The sequence below is a fragment of the Lipotes vexillifer genome, unplaced genomic scaffold, assembly GCF_000442215.2.
Source record: "Lipotes vexillifer unplaced genomic scaffold, Lipotes_vexillifer_v1.1 scaffold1201, whole genome shotgun sequence".
Lineage (NCBI taxonomy): Eukaryota > Metazoa > Chordata > Mammalia > Artiodactyla > Lipotidae > Lipotes > Lipotes vexillifer.
The window spans coordinates 319,862-338,115 of NW_006783542.1; the positions used below are offsets into that span (position 1 = coordinate 319,862).

Here is an 18,254-nt window from a genome sequence, read left to right on the forward strand (position 1 = left end):
ATTTGATTCCTTTTTTTTAACAAAGGGAAAAGGTTACATTTCTTTACCTTAAAAAGTGTGCTTTCTTAACAGTAAGTCACTTGCAATGCATGCTCATGCTTTGTTCACAGTGATATGAAACAATTAAACATTCAATAAATTATCATCCAGATGAAAAACTCTTTATCATCTTGTGCAGTGTTCTAGATACCTAGCATTCACAATAAATTTTTAATGCTATACTAATCCTAAGATGAAAAGCTCGAAAACTTAACCTCCAGCAATTTCAGTATGTCACAAGCTGTCAGAGGTTGCTGGGTCCTATCGAATTGCCACTGGCCACCATGAGCTAGGAGAGTCCCGCTAAGTAAATTACTAGACGTGGCCCCAGACGCCACATAGCATCGTGACGGTGGACCGTTTTGACAGCTTCTGAAATGAATTTGCTTTAATTATGTCCAGTTCTGCTTAAATGGAAAACAATAACCGGTGGCTACCTGATGTGTGCCCGTCAAGTCCAGGTGAGGATGATTTTCCAAGAAGAGCATGTACCTAACACTTTTGCAGCAAATTAACCAAAAGACTTTGAGAGAGGAAGATGTTCTAAGGAAAAATAGTCACAATTTAATCCAGAAATGGCTCCTTTGCTTTTTTTTTTTTTTCTCCCTTTTAGCAGTTTGGGTTTCCATAAAGAGAATCACAGCAGCATCACTGGCGTGATAGGGCCTGAGCCTCTTCTTTAGAAACGTGAAGCATCTCCTGTGTGTAGAAAAATTAGGAAACCTCTGCAGTCACCAAAGGGTTAATATGTCCCTACATATCTGAATTTTTTTTTTTTTTTTGCGGTACGCGGGCCTCTCACTGTTGTGGCCTCTCCCTGTTGTGGCCTCTCCCGTTGCGGAGCACAGGCTCCGGACGCGCAGGCTCAGCGGCCATGGCTCACGGGCCCAGCCGCTCCGCGGCATGTGGGATCTTCCCGGACCGGGGCACGAACCCGCGTCCCCTGCATCGGCAGGTGGACTCTCAACCGCCGCGCCACCGGGGAAACCCCCCGAAATATTTTTTTTGATGACAAACACACTTGGAGGAAAGAATTCATAAATAAAGAGGACATGGCTTTTTTTTTTTTTGGAAACAACCACACACAGACCACTTCCGGTCCATTTTCAGCCTTTCTAACTATCTGGAGATCTGGAGAATGCTAATACTTACTTTTACGCTTCCTTTCTTTTTTTCTTCCCCCACCCGACAGCGGTAAGGGCGGACCGAATGCGCGGAGGGAGGAATAAGTTTGGGCCCATGTACAAGAGGGACAGGGCCCTGAAGCAGCAGAAAAAAGCCCTCATCCGAGCCAATGGACTTAAGCTAGAAGCCATGTCTCAGGTGATCCAAGCCATGCCCTCCGAGCTGAGCATCTCCTCTGCAATTCAGAACATCCATTCTGTCTCCAAAGGCCTACCTCTGAACCATGCTGCCTTGCCTCCTACAGACTACGACCGCAGTCCCTTTGTCACGTCCCCCATCAGCATGACAATGCCACCTCCTGGCAGCCTGCAAGGGTACCAGACCTACAGCCACTTTCCCAGCCGGGCCATCAAGTCTGAGTACCCAGATCCCTACACCAGCTCCCCGGAGTCCATCATGGGCTACTCCTACATGGACAGTTACCAGACCAGCTCCCCCGCCAGCATGCCCCACCTGATCCTGGAACTGCTGAAGTGTGAGCCCGATGAGCCCCAGGTCCAGGCCAAGATCATGGCCTATCTGCAGCAGGAGCAGGCGAACCGCAGCAAACACGAGAGGCTGAGTACGTTCGGGCTCATGTGCAAGATGGCAGATCAGACCCTATTCTCCATCGTGGAGTGGGCCCGGAGTAGCGTCTTCTTCCGGGAGCTCAAGGTACGTGCCAGCCCTCGGAGCTTAGAGCCCCGCTTCCGGGAGACCCGGCTCTGTCCCTGCTTAATAGGGTCTTCTCCTTACTTTTCTTCTTTGTAAAATGATGTTTCCGACCTTGACTTCAGAACTATTTTCAGCTTAACTTTATGGGGCTTTTCTTCTCTGTAGCTCTTCATCTGGGGGCATGGCATTTCATGTCAAATAGGGGAAAGTTGGTTGGGTTTTCTTTTCTGAGTAGGAGAATGTCTCTACTTACTCCCTTTAAGCTCAGATGGTTTATGGCTAAAAAACTGAAGCCAGTGTGAAACAGAACTTAGTAAACTTTTAAAAAATGACCAAGTAAAGAGCTCTGTTATAATGGTGCCAATTTAGAAGGAAAAAAGGCCAACATTTAGTTGTGTTTAGACGCTAAAGAATTCAAGTGGTACCACTGGTTAGTAGTTAGCAAGTAGGTATTTACTACCTGTTTACCTTGACATTAGGTTGGTAGAGCCTTTGTTTTCGGAGCAGATTCCAATAGGATGTTTACTGCTGTTGGCTGGGGAATGGGCCCCGTGGCAAGTGCTAGCCTGCTTGGCTGGGCTTTGCTACTCATAATCAATGTCTGCCGTTGATTTTAATGGATTGGTACATTGTAAACACAGCCCTTGTTTGTCTAAGGATCTCTGTTTAACTACATAATTATTTTATTTCCTGAAACTGAAGACCGAATTAATATGGGAAAGTTATAGGGAAGTTTGGGATCTGAGAGTAGCTACCAAACTGTATTTGGTGGTCAGTGATTTCGTTCTCTGTGTTGAAAACAAAACTGAATCCTGGGTTTGATTTCTAGTCTGTCTGTCACAAAATCAATTTCTTCCTGTTCCTGTGGCTGCTTCAGACACCTAGGACTTTGGGAGGAGATTTAAAAATCTCTGAGAGAAGGACAGTACGAAGCAGACTTTTAATTTAAAGGTTTCTGTTTAAAGTTGTGTGTGCGCGGATGGGCTGGGGAATGTGGAAGCCACGTGCAAACGGAAAACAGCGCTTTCCACGGCCGTCTTCACCTGGCACTGTGATCTGCAACAAAAAAATTAATCTGAATGGATCCGAGTAAGTTACTAGGCTACCCCCAGCCTGCTGTTAGGATGCTGACCGGTCCAGCCCTACCCTCTAGGCCTCTGTCCCGCGCATACAGATGGCTGATGGTGGGGATCACTCGGGCGGGGGTGGGGGGTGGCAAGCAGAATGCACTGTTAGCTGTCAGGCCAAACCCTCTGAGTGTGGAACCACCCTGGAATAGTCAGGGCGTTGTTTATCATTAAAAACAAAACCAAACCAAAGCTTCCCGGTGCTCTTAGGTTCACGACTTTGTCCCTTAAGAGAACAGGTAAGAAATTGGAAAATGAAAATGAAAATGATAATTTTACATACAGCCGAAATGTTAGGAAGTGTACAAGTGAGGAAAGCACAGCCTTCCAAGTCGGAGGAAACCAGTTTGCATTAGATCTTTGCTACTTAGTAACTGTCTTTGTGGGCAGGTCCTCAATCTCTGAGCCTTAGTTTTCTTGTAGGTAAAGTTGTAGGTGTGGTGTTTGGCGGGTGATGGAGGGTATGATGGGAATAGCAATACGTGTATTGAGGTTTTTAGAGTAATAAATGAGACTATATGGGCAAAGCCTCTAGTCCTGGGAACCCGGCCTATATTATATACTCAATAAATCGGTGCTATTTTAAAATTGCTCTTATTGTTTTATGACAAGTGTGTGGAGGCTTTACGTATTACTCTTATATTCCGGAAAAAAACATGCACTTGTACTCTGATTAGTTTGACATTGGAAAACAATATTACCACATGTGTGGCAGAAAGTAAAATTGTATAATAGTCATTAACTACTGCCAGCTGAGGACCTCAAATTTGTCAGGCGGTTAGTTGGTGTACGATGGATGCAAAGGGGAATAAGACAAAATATTTGCTCTCAAAGATTTTATGATAAGACAATTTCATAAATATTCAAAAAAAAGACTGTTGAAGTTTGTTTCACAAAAGCGTGGGGAAAGAAATCATGTGTATTAATTACATGTGAAAAAAGAAAGGAAGGTTATAAAGTGAATATAGAGTCCCCCAGGTAGGACTTTAAGAGTGCTAGGAAAAAACTCTCTCCAAATTTCTCTTTTCTTTTCACTGTAATTAAATTGTATGAGAGTCCTTTCTAGGGCATGAGAGTTCATATTTGGCTAAAATGTAAACACTTTTGAGAACAGGACATACTAAAGCAATATCAGTCATTTATACTGTTGTTTAAGGCATTTATCAGTCTTTCATGAGAATATGCTTTAAAGAGGGAACAGATACAAACCCTGGGGGTGACACCTGTAAGGGGTGGGAGTTGCCCCCAGGAGAAAAAGACAAACTGGACCCACTTCACCATTTGCCTTGGGCTTACATTGATTCTGTTAAAGTATTTTCCAGAGAAAGAGAAGGAGAATTTCAGAATAACTTAGGAGTCATTTAAATATGGAGTTGTGAGGTGACCATTTGCTTCAGAAGAATTCCTTTTCCTTTGTTTATAAATTTACTTTGTGGAAACCAGACCAAGGCGTTTGAAGCCAGCATGGAGATGTGCGTGGCCATGTATTTCTCCAGGGCAGAGGGTTTCAAAATTCTGAACTAAGACCTGCAGTAAGAAATATATTCTACCCTGAAACCTGGTGTACCAAACACATCACACACGCACACTCACACACACAACACACACAGGCATACCACTGAGCCAGAGTTCCACTAGACAGTACATGATTTTGTCCATGCCATGCACTCTGATATTTTCTACTCTGTGCTGCTTTAGTCTAATTTATTTCATGCTTTTTAAAAATTTCTGGTCATGACCCACTAAATTGATTTCACGACACACTAGATGAGGCATGACCAGCAGTCCAAGAAATGCTGCTCCTGGAAAGGTGTCATGGACCTTCTGCTGGGCGTTGCCTACCTGCCACCGCTAAGAATGACTCCTGGACAAGGCCCTCTCCCTCCCGGCCTGGCCTCCAAGACATCCCCGAAACTGGCAGCCCGGTCTCTGCCTACCTTCCTGCAAAACTTGTGATTTTTTTTTTTTTTTAAACTTGTGATTTTAAAATATCGTTTGTGAAGATGAATGCTCCCCCTTTACACATTTGTCTTTTTCTTGTTAACTTCACTGCAAATTACCCATCAAGCGATATACTTATAGGGCAGATCAGATTGCTTATACCTCTACAAACCCAAGATGAAAAGGCACATATTTGCTCCCGGAGAGTAATAGGATAATAAGGCAATTTTGCAAATGACCCCTTGCACACTCTCCCAGGACAAGTTAGACTCTCTCCGTGGATAAGAAGAGGGAATACAGATTCCATTTGTTTACTATTTAAGGGATCAGAAGGGCCAGAGGAAATTTGGTGGGTTGTTTTGTTTTTCTACTTAGTTACAAGGTGCAAAAAGAGATATTCTGGTTCCCATTCAAAATACTGGAACGGGAAAGAGGAAAGTATAACTCCCAAACACGTATCTTGAGACATAGCACATGAACAGCAAAAAAAGAAAAAAAGAATACAATATACTCATAGAAAGCGTGCAGTTTCAGAGCTGGATGACAAGCAGGGGGAAAGAGAGAGAGGATACATGGAAGTGAGCTGTTTCGTTTTTCTCTATACCTGTAAGGAAGAAACAATCCTGATCTCTATCCAAAATCATGGCATGGAAAAGCTGAAATTAACACGCTGAAACTAGTAGGTTTCCAAACAGCTCTTGTGCATCCAATGTACTCCTTGCCTAGAAACCACAGATTTTCCAGATCTGGAAGAGGCGGTGGGGGTCGTTTGATTCGACCCCCTCCATTTACATACAAAGAAGCTGAGGCAGGGGGCCTGTGGCTTGTACAGGGCAGAGCTGGGACTGGTCGATTCAGGTTCCAAGAAGCTGTGCTTCTCTGCAGCCCTGCCCCCCACCCCCCAATGCACACACACAAAGAAGCCGTGTAACCTTTGACTCCAAAAATACACGCCTTTGCCAGTGAGGCTAAAGCAAATCTCCACGTTATCAGAAGTCAATCACTACCACCCAATTACTAAATCACTAATAATCAGGGAGATAGATTTTCTCTGAGCCCAGACGACCCCCTGGGAGTGAGTGAGTCACTTTAGAAAGCTGCTATAATTCTCGCAGGCCGCTGGGGCATCATTCAGTGAAGTGCATCTACCAGCCGGCACTTCTGAGCCCTGGAGGAGTGTCCAAAGCTCTCCGAGTGCCTTTCCCTCTGCTCACAGCCCTTCTTGGGGCGAATCAGGTGTGGCAACCACGTGCAGTTATGCTCTGCAGGAAAATGGCTAAAGGAGGTTACGTCCCGGGTCCTACTTGATGCTGGGTGTAACAGCATCGGCTCCTTTTTATGTATGTTTGCAAAAACAGGAAGGAAGAGAATTTAGGATTGTAACCAGTTGATAGATGCGCCACGAATTTCTGAAGTATGACGATATTTTGGGGGTAGTATCGTACATTCGCTATACCTTCAAATCCTTTTTTCTTTTTTTTTGGCTGCGTTGGGTCTTCATTGCTGCACACGGGCTTTCTCTAGTTGAGGCGAGTGGGGGGCGCTCTTCGTTGCGGTGCGCGGGCCTGTCGTTGCGATGGCTTCTCTTGTTGCGGAGCATGGGCTCTAGGTGCGCAGGCTTCAGTAGTTGTGGTGCACGGGCTTAGCTGCTCTGCGGCATGTGGCATCTTCCAGGAGCAGGGATCGAACCCGTGTCCCCTGTGGATTCTTAACCACTGCGTCACCAGGGAAGTCCCTCCCTTCAAATCTTTAAACCCCATCTGTCTTACAGTGGCCTATACTCTTGACTTTTCCTTGTGTTTTTGGAAATCAAGAGCGAATTCCCTTCCCCCCCCCACCCCGTCCTGCCCCGCAATATCATAGAAGGCACTGTCTTTGTGAGTCAAGAAGATTGTGTTTTTCTTTCCATTATTTTTCTCTCATCTGTGTCTTGAGTATCTCACAAACACAAGAGCAGTGAGAAAATAATTCCCACTTTGTTGAACAACTAATGAATCTGGAGGATCTGTTTGATCTTCTAATGAGACCAGATGTCTTCAGAGGATTCTGGGAATGGGTATAGACGAACTTCCCCTCCGTGAAAGATTCTGATACATGGAGGAATAAAAAAAAGAAAAATTCTAAATTAATCCTGAGTGAAACACATAACTAGTGTTCCTTTGGAAAATAGGGCTCAGAGGCTCAGGGAGTTTGTGCCAAAGGAATTCAGCCGTGCCGAAGCCAGTTTTCTCGAAAGTGAGGAGACTGGGGGTGGGAGCAAGCCTTTCCTCTCTGCTCTGGTGCAGAAGCATTTTGAGCAGAGTTTTATTTATTTATTTTTAACACCCTAGATCACTTTTCCCAAGCCTTAGTTCACTTCTCCCAACCAATATAGGTCTGCGGTTTGAGATTTCGTTGGATTTGCCCCAATTTTTTTTGTTTTTTATTGGAGTACAGTTGCTTTACAATGTTGTATTAGTTTCTGCTGTGCCACGAAGTGAATCAGCTCTATGTAAACCTATATCCCTTCCCTCTTGGACCTCGCCCCCTCCCCCCGTCCCACCCATGTAGGTCATCACAGAGCACTGAGCTGAGCTCCCTGTGCTATACAGCAGGTTCCCGCTAGCTATCTATTTTACACATGGTATTGTATCTATGTCAATCCTAATCTCCCAATTCATCCCACCCGCATCTCTATCCCTGCCCTGCAAATAGGTTCATCTGTACCATTTTTCTAGATTCCACATATATGTGTTAATATACAATATTTGTTTTTCTCTTTCTGACTTACTTCACTCTGATGACAGACTCTAGGTCCATCCACATCCCTACAAATGACCCAATTTCATTCCTTTTTATGGATTTGCCCCAATTTTAAGCCATGTTTAATGGACTTACTTAACCCTTCTTTTGTGTGTGTGTGTGTGTGTGTGTGTGTGTGTGTGTGTGTTGGGGGCAGTGCATGCATCATGTTTTCCTACATTCACCCGCCGTCCTGCTCCCCTTTGATTCCCCCTGAGCTTTGGGGTTCAGGGTCACATACCCAGAATTATAGTCTGTCACTTTACTTACCTGTGTTTTCACTTCTTTGGATGCAAAGTAGTTCCTCCTGGAAGCAAATGATGAGCATTGAAGTGATTTCCCATCAAGAGGGGAGAAGTGTTTCTATCTGAAGGCAAATTAAAATATCTTTGACCATTCAACCTACTCATCAAAAAGAGATCAGAAGAAAAGAAACCGACCCTTCGTAGGTTTACAAGGAAGTGAGAAAACTGGCTTTTCTTCCACTGGGGCTGGGAAGTTTTCTTCTGCCTTTGAATTTGGAGGGAACATGGGGATCTGCATGTCTGATTCCATGACTCGGGGCTCTTCAGGCATCAGACGTCTGCTTCTGTGATTCCCTCCAGGCAGACCTGGCACAGAAGCCTCTGGGCTGGTTGATGGTGCTGAGAATGTATATGATTCTAGCCTTCCTTGCTTGTACAGGCATGAGTCTTACTGCACCCATTGTCAGTTACTGATTGAGAAATCCATTCTTTAGACTTTAAAGTCTTCTTGGTCACTGTCCCATCAATACCTGTTTGTGCTATAGGTGTTGTTCTTTGGTGGAAATGGCCCCCTGACTGCGGAGATGTGGTTTCTCCACCTTCTGTGTTCCTTTTTAAAGTATTACATTTGCTTTATTTAGAGAGGATGCACCTGCAAACTGCAGGCTCGGTTTAGACTCTTAACTTCTCAAAGCTTGGTTTCAGCGTAGCCAGGCGCTAGTTGTTTCCTCCCTGGGAGGCCAGGAGATTTGTTCGAAGCAATGATGATGGCTCCATACCGGGTTTGCTTGTTCACACACCCAATACGCTTCCTGTTCCTTTTAATCTTTTTTTTTTTTTTTTAATTTTTGACTGTGTTGGGTCTTCATTGCTGAGCGCGGGCTTTCTCTACTTGCGGCGAGCGGGGGCTACTCTTCGTTGCGGTGCGTGGGCCTCTCATTGCGGTGGCTTCTCTTGTTGCAGAGCACGGGCTCTAGGTGTGCAGGCTTCAGTAGTTGTGGCACGCGGGCTCAGTAGTTGTGGCTCGCAGGCTCTAGAGCTCAGGCTCAGTAGCTGTAGCGCACGGGCTTAGTTGCTCCGCGGCACGTGGGATCTTCCCAGACCAGGGCTTGAACCTGTGTCCCCTGCACTGGCAGGTGGATTCTTAACCACTGCGCCACCAGGGAAGCCCCCTGTTAATCTATTTGTTATCTGCTAGCATTGTGGGGAGCATGGGAATAGCCAGCCATACCCAAGGAACCAGTGTGTAACTGGCTGGGCCATTGTCAGGCGTCTGAAATGAACAATGAGGGTAGAAAGAAAATGGCCATGTTCCTTGCTCTGCTCAAGGTCAGGTGGCGAAAGGAAGAGAGGTCCCTTTTTTTGGGTGCTCACTCTTTGCCTGCTCTAGGACTGGGTGCCTCAGGCCCTTTTCTGGTCTGCTCCTTAGGGCAGCTCCAGGAAATGAGGACACGACAAGGTCTCGTTTGGTCTTAGAGGGGGAGAGGGAAAGCCCTGGACCACTGCTGTCACATAACGTGGTTCTTCCAGAGGACACGTCCATCCCTCCCTTATGGGCCCGAAGAGACACGGAGTTAATTGATTAATAAAAGTTTGTTAACTAGGTTTTAATTTTTTAATTTTTTAAAATTTATTTTATTCAAGTATAGTTGATTTACAATCTGTTAATTTCTGCTGTACAGCAAAGTGACTCAGTTATATATATTCACTTCCATATTCTTTTCCATTATGGTTTATCACAGGATATTGACTGTAGTTCCCTGTGCTATACAGTAGGACCTTGTTGTTTATCCATTCTATATGTAATAGTTTACAACTGCTAATCCCAAACTCCAAATCCACCCTTCCCCCAAACCCCCTCCCCCTTGGCAGCCACAAGTCTGTTCTCTATGTCTGTGAGTCTGTTTCTGTTTCATAGATAAGTTCATTTGTGTCATATTTTAGATTCCACAGATAAGTGATATCATATGGCATTTGTCTTTCTCTTTCTGACTTACTTCACTTAGTATGACCATCTCTAGTTGTATCCATGTTGCTGCAAATGGTATTATTTCATTCTTTTTTATGGCTGAGTAGTATTCCACCATATATGCACACACACATATATATATGTGTATATATATATTACACACATACACATACATACACACCATGTCTTCTTTATCCATTCATCTGTCGATGGACATTTAGGTTGTTTCCATGTCTCGGCTATTGTAAACATTGCTGCTATGAACACTGGGGTGCGTGCATCCTTTTGAATTAGAGTTTTGTTTGAATATATGCCCGGGAGTGGGATTGCAGGAAACTCTATTTTTAGTTCTTTAAGGAACCTCCATACTGTTCTCCATAGTGACTATATCAGTTGACATTTTCTCCACACCCTCTCCAGCATTTATCATTGTAGGCTTTTTAGTGATGGCCATTCTGACCGGTGTTAGGTGTTACCTCGTTGTACTTTTGCTAACTTGGTTTTCTTTTTGGTTTTTTTTTTTTTAATTAAGGTTTTCCAGTTTATTATTAGCTCACCCATTAATCTTACGGTCAATCTCTATTCTGCACAGAAAATCATTTAAAATTACATATTAGAATAAATGCTTCTAAAGACCTAATTTTTTTTTTTACATCTTTATTGGAGTATAATTGCTTTACAATGGTGTGTTAGTTTATAACAAAGTGAATCAGTTATACATATACATATACATATATCCCCATATCTCTTCCCTCTTGCGTCTCCCTCCCTCCCACCCTCCCTATCCCACCCCTCTAGGTTGGTCACAAAGCACCGAGCTGATCTCCCTGTGCTATGCGGCTGCATTTTACGTTTGGTAGTGTATATATGTCCATGCCACTCTCTCACTTTGTCACAGCTTACCCTTCCCCCTCCCCATTTCCTCAAGTCCATTCTCTAGTAGGTCTGTGTGTTTATTCCTGTCTTACCCCTAGGTTCTTCATGACATTTTTTTTTCTTAAATTCCATATATATGTGTTAGCATACGGTATTTGCCACCTCCTAGAGAAATGGATATAAAAACAAAAATAAACAAATGGGACCTAAGGAAACTTCAAAGCTTTTGCACAGCAAAGGAAACCATAAACAAGACCAAAAGACAACCCTCAGAATGGGAGAAAATATTTGCAAATGAAGCAACTGACAAAGGATTAATCTCCAAAATTTATAAGCAGCTCAATTAAAAAAAAAAAAAAGCTAACTTGGTTTTTAAACAACTAAGTTTTTTAGTCGACTAATCTGTTAGTACCAGCAAAATTAACCGAGGCACTTGAATCGGTTGGGGGATAGGTGGGGATCTGGAATGAGAAAGATGGAGAAATAGTCAAAGACATGGGGAAAATACACCTCAGCAGGTAACCTGCCCCGGAGGCTTGGAGGTCCATTAATAGTCGAGGGTTTAGGGAAGACTCAAGGTTAACAGAAAACACTTCCATTTTTCCTCGACTGCAGAGTTTGGGTAATAGGTGAGAATAATACCCGCCATTTATTGAGTTTTTACTGTGAGTCAGACAGTTGTTAAGTGCTTTACCAGTACTGTATCTCACTTAATACTAATTAATCCCTGGGCAGCGGGGCATGTTTGCTCCCAGTGTGCAGAGTAGGCTACCAAGACCTAAAGATTTTCACCGATTTGCCCCAAGTCCCATGGCTAATTAAGTGGTAACAATGTCATTGAAACAAAAAATGTATATGGCGGTCTTTTGTAAACTATGCCCATCTCAATACCGCTTTACAATAGGTCTTAAAGGACCTCTATGACTCTTAAACTACAGAGAGCAGTTTCTTAAACTGGCCCAAGAACATGTAAATTCTTTCTTTCTTTTTTTAATTGGAGGGCGACCCTGTAGGGCCGGAATCCGGAACCGTTTGTATTGGAGAAGGTGAGTTTGCCATTGGTGGCAGACTCGAGCTTCTAAACCTTCATCCGTAAAAGGGGCTGTAACTGGGGGGGCCGCAGAACCAGCCCATCGGGTGCAGCAGGGGTGCGGTCTTCTCAACCTGGGGACACTGGGCAGGCTGTCCCTGCCGCCCCACCGCCAGTGCCCAGCACCGCTTCCTACCGCATGATCAGTGGAGGCAGGTGCATCAGTCTGTCTGCTTAGAAGCAGGTACACACTTGTTTGCTGAGAACAGCGAGGGTCGCTGCTCACTCCAAGACCTGCATCTGCCCAGCAGGGCACACGAACTGCTCACAGATCTTACAGAAAATCCAAGACGTTCATTCCTCAGTGTGGGGGAGGGAGAGCTCCCTGAGTCCCTGAGCCCCAGGACCCTGTCTGACCACGTTGTCTGCTGTTATACAGAGTCAGGTAATGGGTGACAAAGCCGAAAACATGACTCATGTGTGACACTCCTTAACACAATTTGAAGGACTTTGCCCTCTGAACCTGTGAGATAAAATAGGTCTTCCTATTTTCCAGGGTAAGTGAAGGATGACTGTACTCCTACTTATTCTTTGACAACTTGAGAAGTCGATCATACAAGTCTTTGAGGGCTCCACATCCATTTGCAGAATGGCTGCATGGAAATTGGGCATTTGTGCTATTGTTCACCTTGAAGACATTAATGTCTAACCCAAGAATACCACCCACACTCGAGAACAGAGACGTACACGGCATCACCTCTGTCAGCAGCCGGGTCTTTCTTAAATGTCTGATGCTTAAAACCTAATTGTCTCTGCACTTCTGCCATTTCCGTGCACCAGGCGAAGCTCAGGCCGCCTGTTCATGGGTCCCCAGCCAGCTTCTCTGGAGACACTCGGACCTTCTGTATCATTTTCCTGATTTTCTCCACTTGCCTTCACCTCCGTCTCTCCTTTTCAATCTGCCCAGACTCCCTTTCTCTTTTCTCACTCACACGGCTTCTCCTTCCCTCGGGGTGCCTCAGCTTCCTAGAGGCACCTGCAGGCATTGCTTTGTACAGCATCGTGGTCCCTGGGACCCCTGTCCTCGGCTGCGTCTGCATTTTCCCCACATTCCCTGTGGAATGTGGTGGACCAGGAGAGCACCCGAGCCCCGTAGGTCTGAGGATGGGAAACAGTTGAGTACATAGACCCTAGGAGTGGGCTGCATTCAGGACAGTAGATGGAACGTCTACGTGGCCCTGTCTCTGGGTGAGGGGACCCCACACAGCGGGGTCTTCTGTTGGGGGTACCCTGTAACGCCCGTGCAAAGACAGCTTCGAAATTCTCCTTGGTTCTCAGCAGCGGTGCGTGGCAAGGCCCTGCTCCCTATGTACGTTGTGTAGCGACATCGCCACACAGCCCCACAAAGGGCTACCAAGGCGTCCCTCCCTTTGAACCTCCTCCCTGGAAATCATTTTCAAATGCCATGTTTCCGACCTCCCAGGACCAAGTGTGTGAGTTCTTCACGTACAGCGTCCTCTGAAGGAACAGCCAAACACTTGGAGGAGAAATTGCACAGATCTGAAGTACGCGGGACCGCTGGGCCGTGCTGGTGTTCATTTCTCTCCGGAAACTAAAAGACCACCACGTTAGCTTGAATATTTAGAAGTGTCACCAGGATTGCACAACATTTGGGATTCACTTTACAACCAACCTTGATCCGACTTCTAATTCTGTAAGAATGCTTTTTCTTTACATGAGAAATGGACTAATTGGCCAATAGGTCTAAAGTCTGTCTTTTATTGCACAATAAGAGCGTTGCAAAGGCAGAAGGTAACCCCAGATGGGTGCCTCTTGTCTTTCATTTGGGGAGCGGGGAGATAACTGGTCTTTCATCCAATAGCTCACAGTGTTGACTTTTTTTTTTCTTTTTTTTTTTTTTGCCGGACGCGGGCCTCTCACTGTTGTGGCCTCTCCCGCTGCGGAGCACAGGCTCTGGATGCGCAGGCCCAGCGGCCATGGCTCACAGGCCCAGCCGCCCCGCGGCATGTGGGATCTTCCTGGACCGGGGCACAAACCCGTGTCCCCTGCATCGGCAGGCGGACTCTCAACCACTGTGCCACCAGGGAAGCCCCCACAGTGTTGATTTTTGAAGTCTACGGCAGGACCACCTCTGGTGAATTGACTATCACATTTCTAAATACCCTGCATACAGAATACTTTACCTGTGAGAGCAGGATAATTATTTCATTTAAATTAAAAATGTGTTTTTAGGGAGGGATGAAACACAGAAGGTACCAGATCCGTGTTGAATGGATACACCCAAGGTGTGGAGGAGGACGGGTTGGGAGGGATGGGGGTAAGGCAGCAGAGGTAACATTCTGTCTTCACTTTCAAGCGACGTCAAATTGCTAATTGGTAATCGGAAAATTCTCAGGATTTCAATGTCTTCTTAAGCAGTGTTCCTGATGTGATTGATAGAGACATACTCACATTCATTTGGTAAAAGATAATTCCACTCACATATAGGTTTTGGGTCCCACGTGGATAGGTTTTGGGTCCCGTGTGGTTCCCCCGGGCAGATCTTGTGTGTATATATCACAGAGTTTTGAGTACATATCCTGTTTTCAGATGTGTTCCCTGAAATGTTGGCTCATTCTAAGACCTGTTTTATTTTGACCACTGTATCTTGCCTCGTCTAAAATCACCACAAATCCTCCTTTACCACACACATCCCAGCACCACGGTTGTGCTTTTTGGATCTGTAGTTGTGATGGATAAGAGGCTTGGCTTATTGCCTAATTAAAAAAAAAACAACAAAAAACCTACTAAATATTGCATTTCCCCTTGTAAAATAATGATATAGATTAGTGTTTGTGCAGAAGTGTTGGCAACAGAATTCTTCAAAAGTTTTCCTTGGGGTGATGAAAGCTGTTATATTATTTTGACTAGCTAATCAAATATAATTGGGGAGCTTGAAGTGCCTTACATTTTCCTTATACAGTTATCAAAGCAGGAAATGTAACTCGTGGAGCTGATGAAAGGCATCTCTCTTCAATTATAAACCTTACAGAGGGAAGAAAGAACAGTTCTGTTGCTAAAAACTCAGGGCTTGAGATGCCCCTTAACATTAATTGCTGTATTAGTTAGTTAACACATTATTATACATTTTAATTGATTCTTGCTCCAGTTTTGGAGAAAAAAAAAATTCTGGATCTGTTTGGCAAGTAAATTAAGGAGAGAAGATGCTTGGGCACAATAGTATTACTGTTTAGATTAGGTTTAAATCATGCCAGATATTTGCAATACAAACGGTAGCCCTCATTTTTGTGGGGTCTAAGTTGCTTTAAAAGCATTAATAGTTTGCACTCATGTATTGGGATTTGTGGTTATGGATGTTTTCAAAGGAGTTTTATTTGACCATTGAGAATTCTTTTTATGGTTTTATCAATGACATGTCACAATCTTGAAAACATAACTTCATTCCAGTCATGTATTCGGATGGGTCCAGCTGAGGGTTGGCTTTTGAAAAGAATCAAAACATATTACACCGCATTTCATTCACCAGGACGTAGCAATTTTTTTTCTTTAGGGTTGAATCCCACACTCAAGCTACCTGTAAAACATTTCTGGCATAAATGATGAGTTGTGACCTAGGATTAGGACAGATTTCAGCTTTTATTCATTTATGAATTCACTTGTTCACCCCCTCATTCATCAAACCTATAATGAGTTCCTGCTGTGTGTCGGTCCCCTTGCTACATTACGGCAGATGAGACAAGTGGGCCTGGCCAGACACAAGTTACATCCTCCTGGGCGCTTTTCTCAATTAAAGTAAATGCAGCACCAAACACCACAGCCAACCCGGACTCTGAAAGCTTGTGCAGCTACTTGTGACTATGCTTCCACTGATGTGTGAAATGTATTGGAACTGGAAAAGACGATTGACTTCTCATAGACAACAAGCCGACCTCTGAGAAACATGGCAGTAGTCCAATAATGACGAAAACTGAGAGATAGAGGTTTGTCCAGAATGTAGGGTAGGCTCTTGGGGGGTGCCTACCCAGCCTGGGGCAGGGGACGGGGAAGTCTTGGAGGATGAGTGGGAGATGTCAACCAGATGGTCAGCTAGAATTGAGGGGAGTCAGGGAGGCGTCCCCAGCAGAGAACGGCTGGTGCAAAAACGTAAGGCCTGTGCACTGTACTTTGGGGACCAGTGCATAATTCCTGCGGTGGGAAGGTGAGCATGTGCATGGGAGGTGGCTGGACAGGGGACCAAGGTCACTCACATGGGCTCTTATGTAAGGATTTTATTCAAGGCAAAGGGAAGCTACCATGGGAAGTTGAGAAGGGGTGACCCAGAGGGATTGGAAATGTACCACAGTGACTGTTGGACGTATATGCCTACTGTTTCCTTTTTTGTTTTGTTTATTTATTTATTTTTGGCTGTGCTGGGTCTTCCTTGCTGCGCATGGGCTTTCTCTAGTTGCGGTGTGCAGGCTTTTCATTGCAGTGTCTTCTCTTCTTGCGGAGCACCGGCTCTAGGTGCGTGGGCTTCAGTAGCTGTGGCACACGGGCTCAGTAGTTGTGGCTCACGGGCTCTAGAGCGCAGGCTCAGTAGGTGTGGCGCTCGGGCGCTGCATGTGGGAGCTTCCCAGACCAGGGATCAAACCCATGTCCCCTGCATTGGCAGGCAGATTCTTGACCACTGTGCCACCAGGGAAGTCCTGTTTCCTTTTTTGAGTTCAGCTTTGGTGTGCTTTTCCCTCGTTTCCCAGCATTTAGCTGAAATACATTCCAATGATTTCTTTTTATGTATCACTTAAAACTTTGTTGTTGTTGTAAAGAAGGCATATAGTTGATAACTTTTCTGTATAGTTTGTTATTTCTGCTATTCTTTCCAATAGGCCTTTTCCTTCTAGGTAAATTCCAGTTAATTGGTGACATGGATATATTTGAGGTCTTGGTCTTTGTTTCATGTTTAATTTAAACAGATGTGACACTTGAAAATTTCTTCAGTATAACATGTGTTTTGACCAGAAAGCCTTTTCTTTTTAACCTTACACTTATCTATTGCTGTTTATTTCATAGTCATTGATTTAGTGGCACCAAATCAGTTTATATTCACGTTATTGGGGGGAGGGTGCTATCTAGCCCGGTGGATCTAGAGCTATCACAGCTTTTAAAATTATTTGTTTGAATCATTCATTCATTTGTTCATTCAATACATGTTAATTAAATACCCACTAAGTGCCAAGCCCTACTCTAAACCAGAGGATGCTGTTGTGAACAAGACCAGCTGCGTACCATTTTTATTGACACTCGCTTTGTAGTGGGAGGGAAGCAGATGATAAACTGCCAAGAAAGATCATGTGAACAGTTAGAATAAATGAGTGAGGAGGGTAGATAGGAAGAGAGGGAGCAGTTAGAGGGCTTCAGAGAAGACAGACGTGAAGGGTGGACACTTGAACTGAAATCTAAACAGCAGGAAAGAACCAGCCTTGCTAAATCTAGAGATGTAGCAGTCCAGGCACAGGAACAGCAAGTGCAAAAGCCCTGGGGTGGAAACCAGCTTGTTATTTTCAAGAAACATGAGGAAGGCCAAAGTGCATAAGTCAAAGAGTTGGCATCGTGCAGCCCACGTAGGGCTTGGATTTTCTTCTGTTTGGGATAGGAACTCTTAGGATTTTAGGCAATGGAGTGTCTTCATCGAATTTCATTATAGGAAATGTTGCTCTGGCTGTAGGTGGGAAATGGGTCAGGAGGAAGCAAGAAAGGGGATAGGAGATTCAGCAGCCCAGCGGCTTAGACAGGGCATGACGGTGGGAATGGGGAGAAGCGGATGGACTCAGGACACAGGTTGAGGTAAAGCCGACAGAATTTGCTCAAAGGGGCTTTGGGAGAAAAAGATGAGAAAAGCACAACTTGGGTTTTTGGCTTGAGCCGTTGAGAGCCATTTGTTGAGAAGGAAGGGGAACCAGCATCTCTGGGAGCAGGGGCTGCCAGCTTCCTAAAATGCTCCTGGGACAGATAGACGCAGAGGCCAGGGCTGGTCCTTAGATGCCTGCTTTGGGAACCACTGATTATTCTGGAGAACACAACTAAACCACCCCGTGCAGATAAGAATCCAAGCTCTTAGAGGCCAGGATTCTCCACACTCCCCTGCAGTCTACTTAAGAGTTTAGCAGCAGTCAGGATGCTCTTTGATTTGCAGCTTAAACCCTTCCTTCTGCAGAAGTGTCACCCCCTCTGTCATAAAGTCAAAACAGGAGGGTACCCTTGGCCTGATTCTAACCTGTTAACTGAGTTACAGCTTGAGTTGCAGCTCCATGAAAACCTACAGATATTGTCATTAAGGGATTCAAACTGATTTCAGTAATCAAGACACAGGAGTCTGGTTAAGACTGGACCCCTCTGCTGACACAAAC

At 44.8% G+C, this 18,254-nt stretch overlaps 1 protein-coding gene across 1 annotated transcript in view; it reads left to right on the top strand.

Moving 5' to 3' along the window:
• The window catches only part of NR5A2 (nuclear receptor subfamily 5 group A member 2), a 129,373-nt gene that overhangs the window by 18,390 nt on the left and 92,729 nt on the right, over nt 1-18,254 (top strand). Inside the window, 1 exon segment of the mRNA XM_007456130.1 lies at nt 1,232-1,878. Within this exon segment, the coding sequence (XP_007456192.1) occupies nt 1,232-1,878 (647 nt within the window).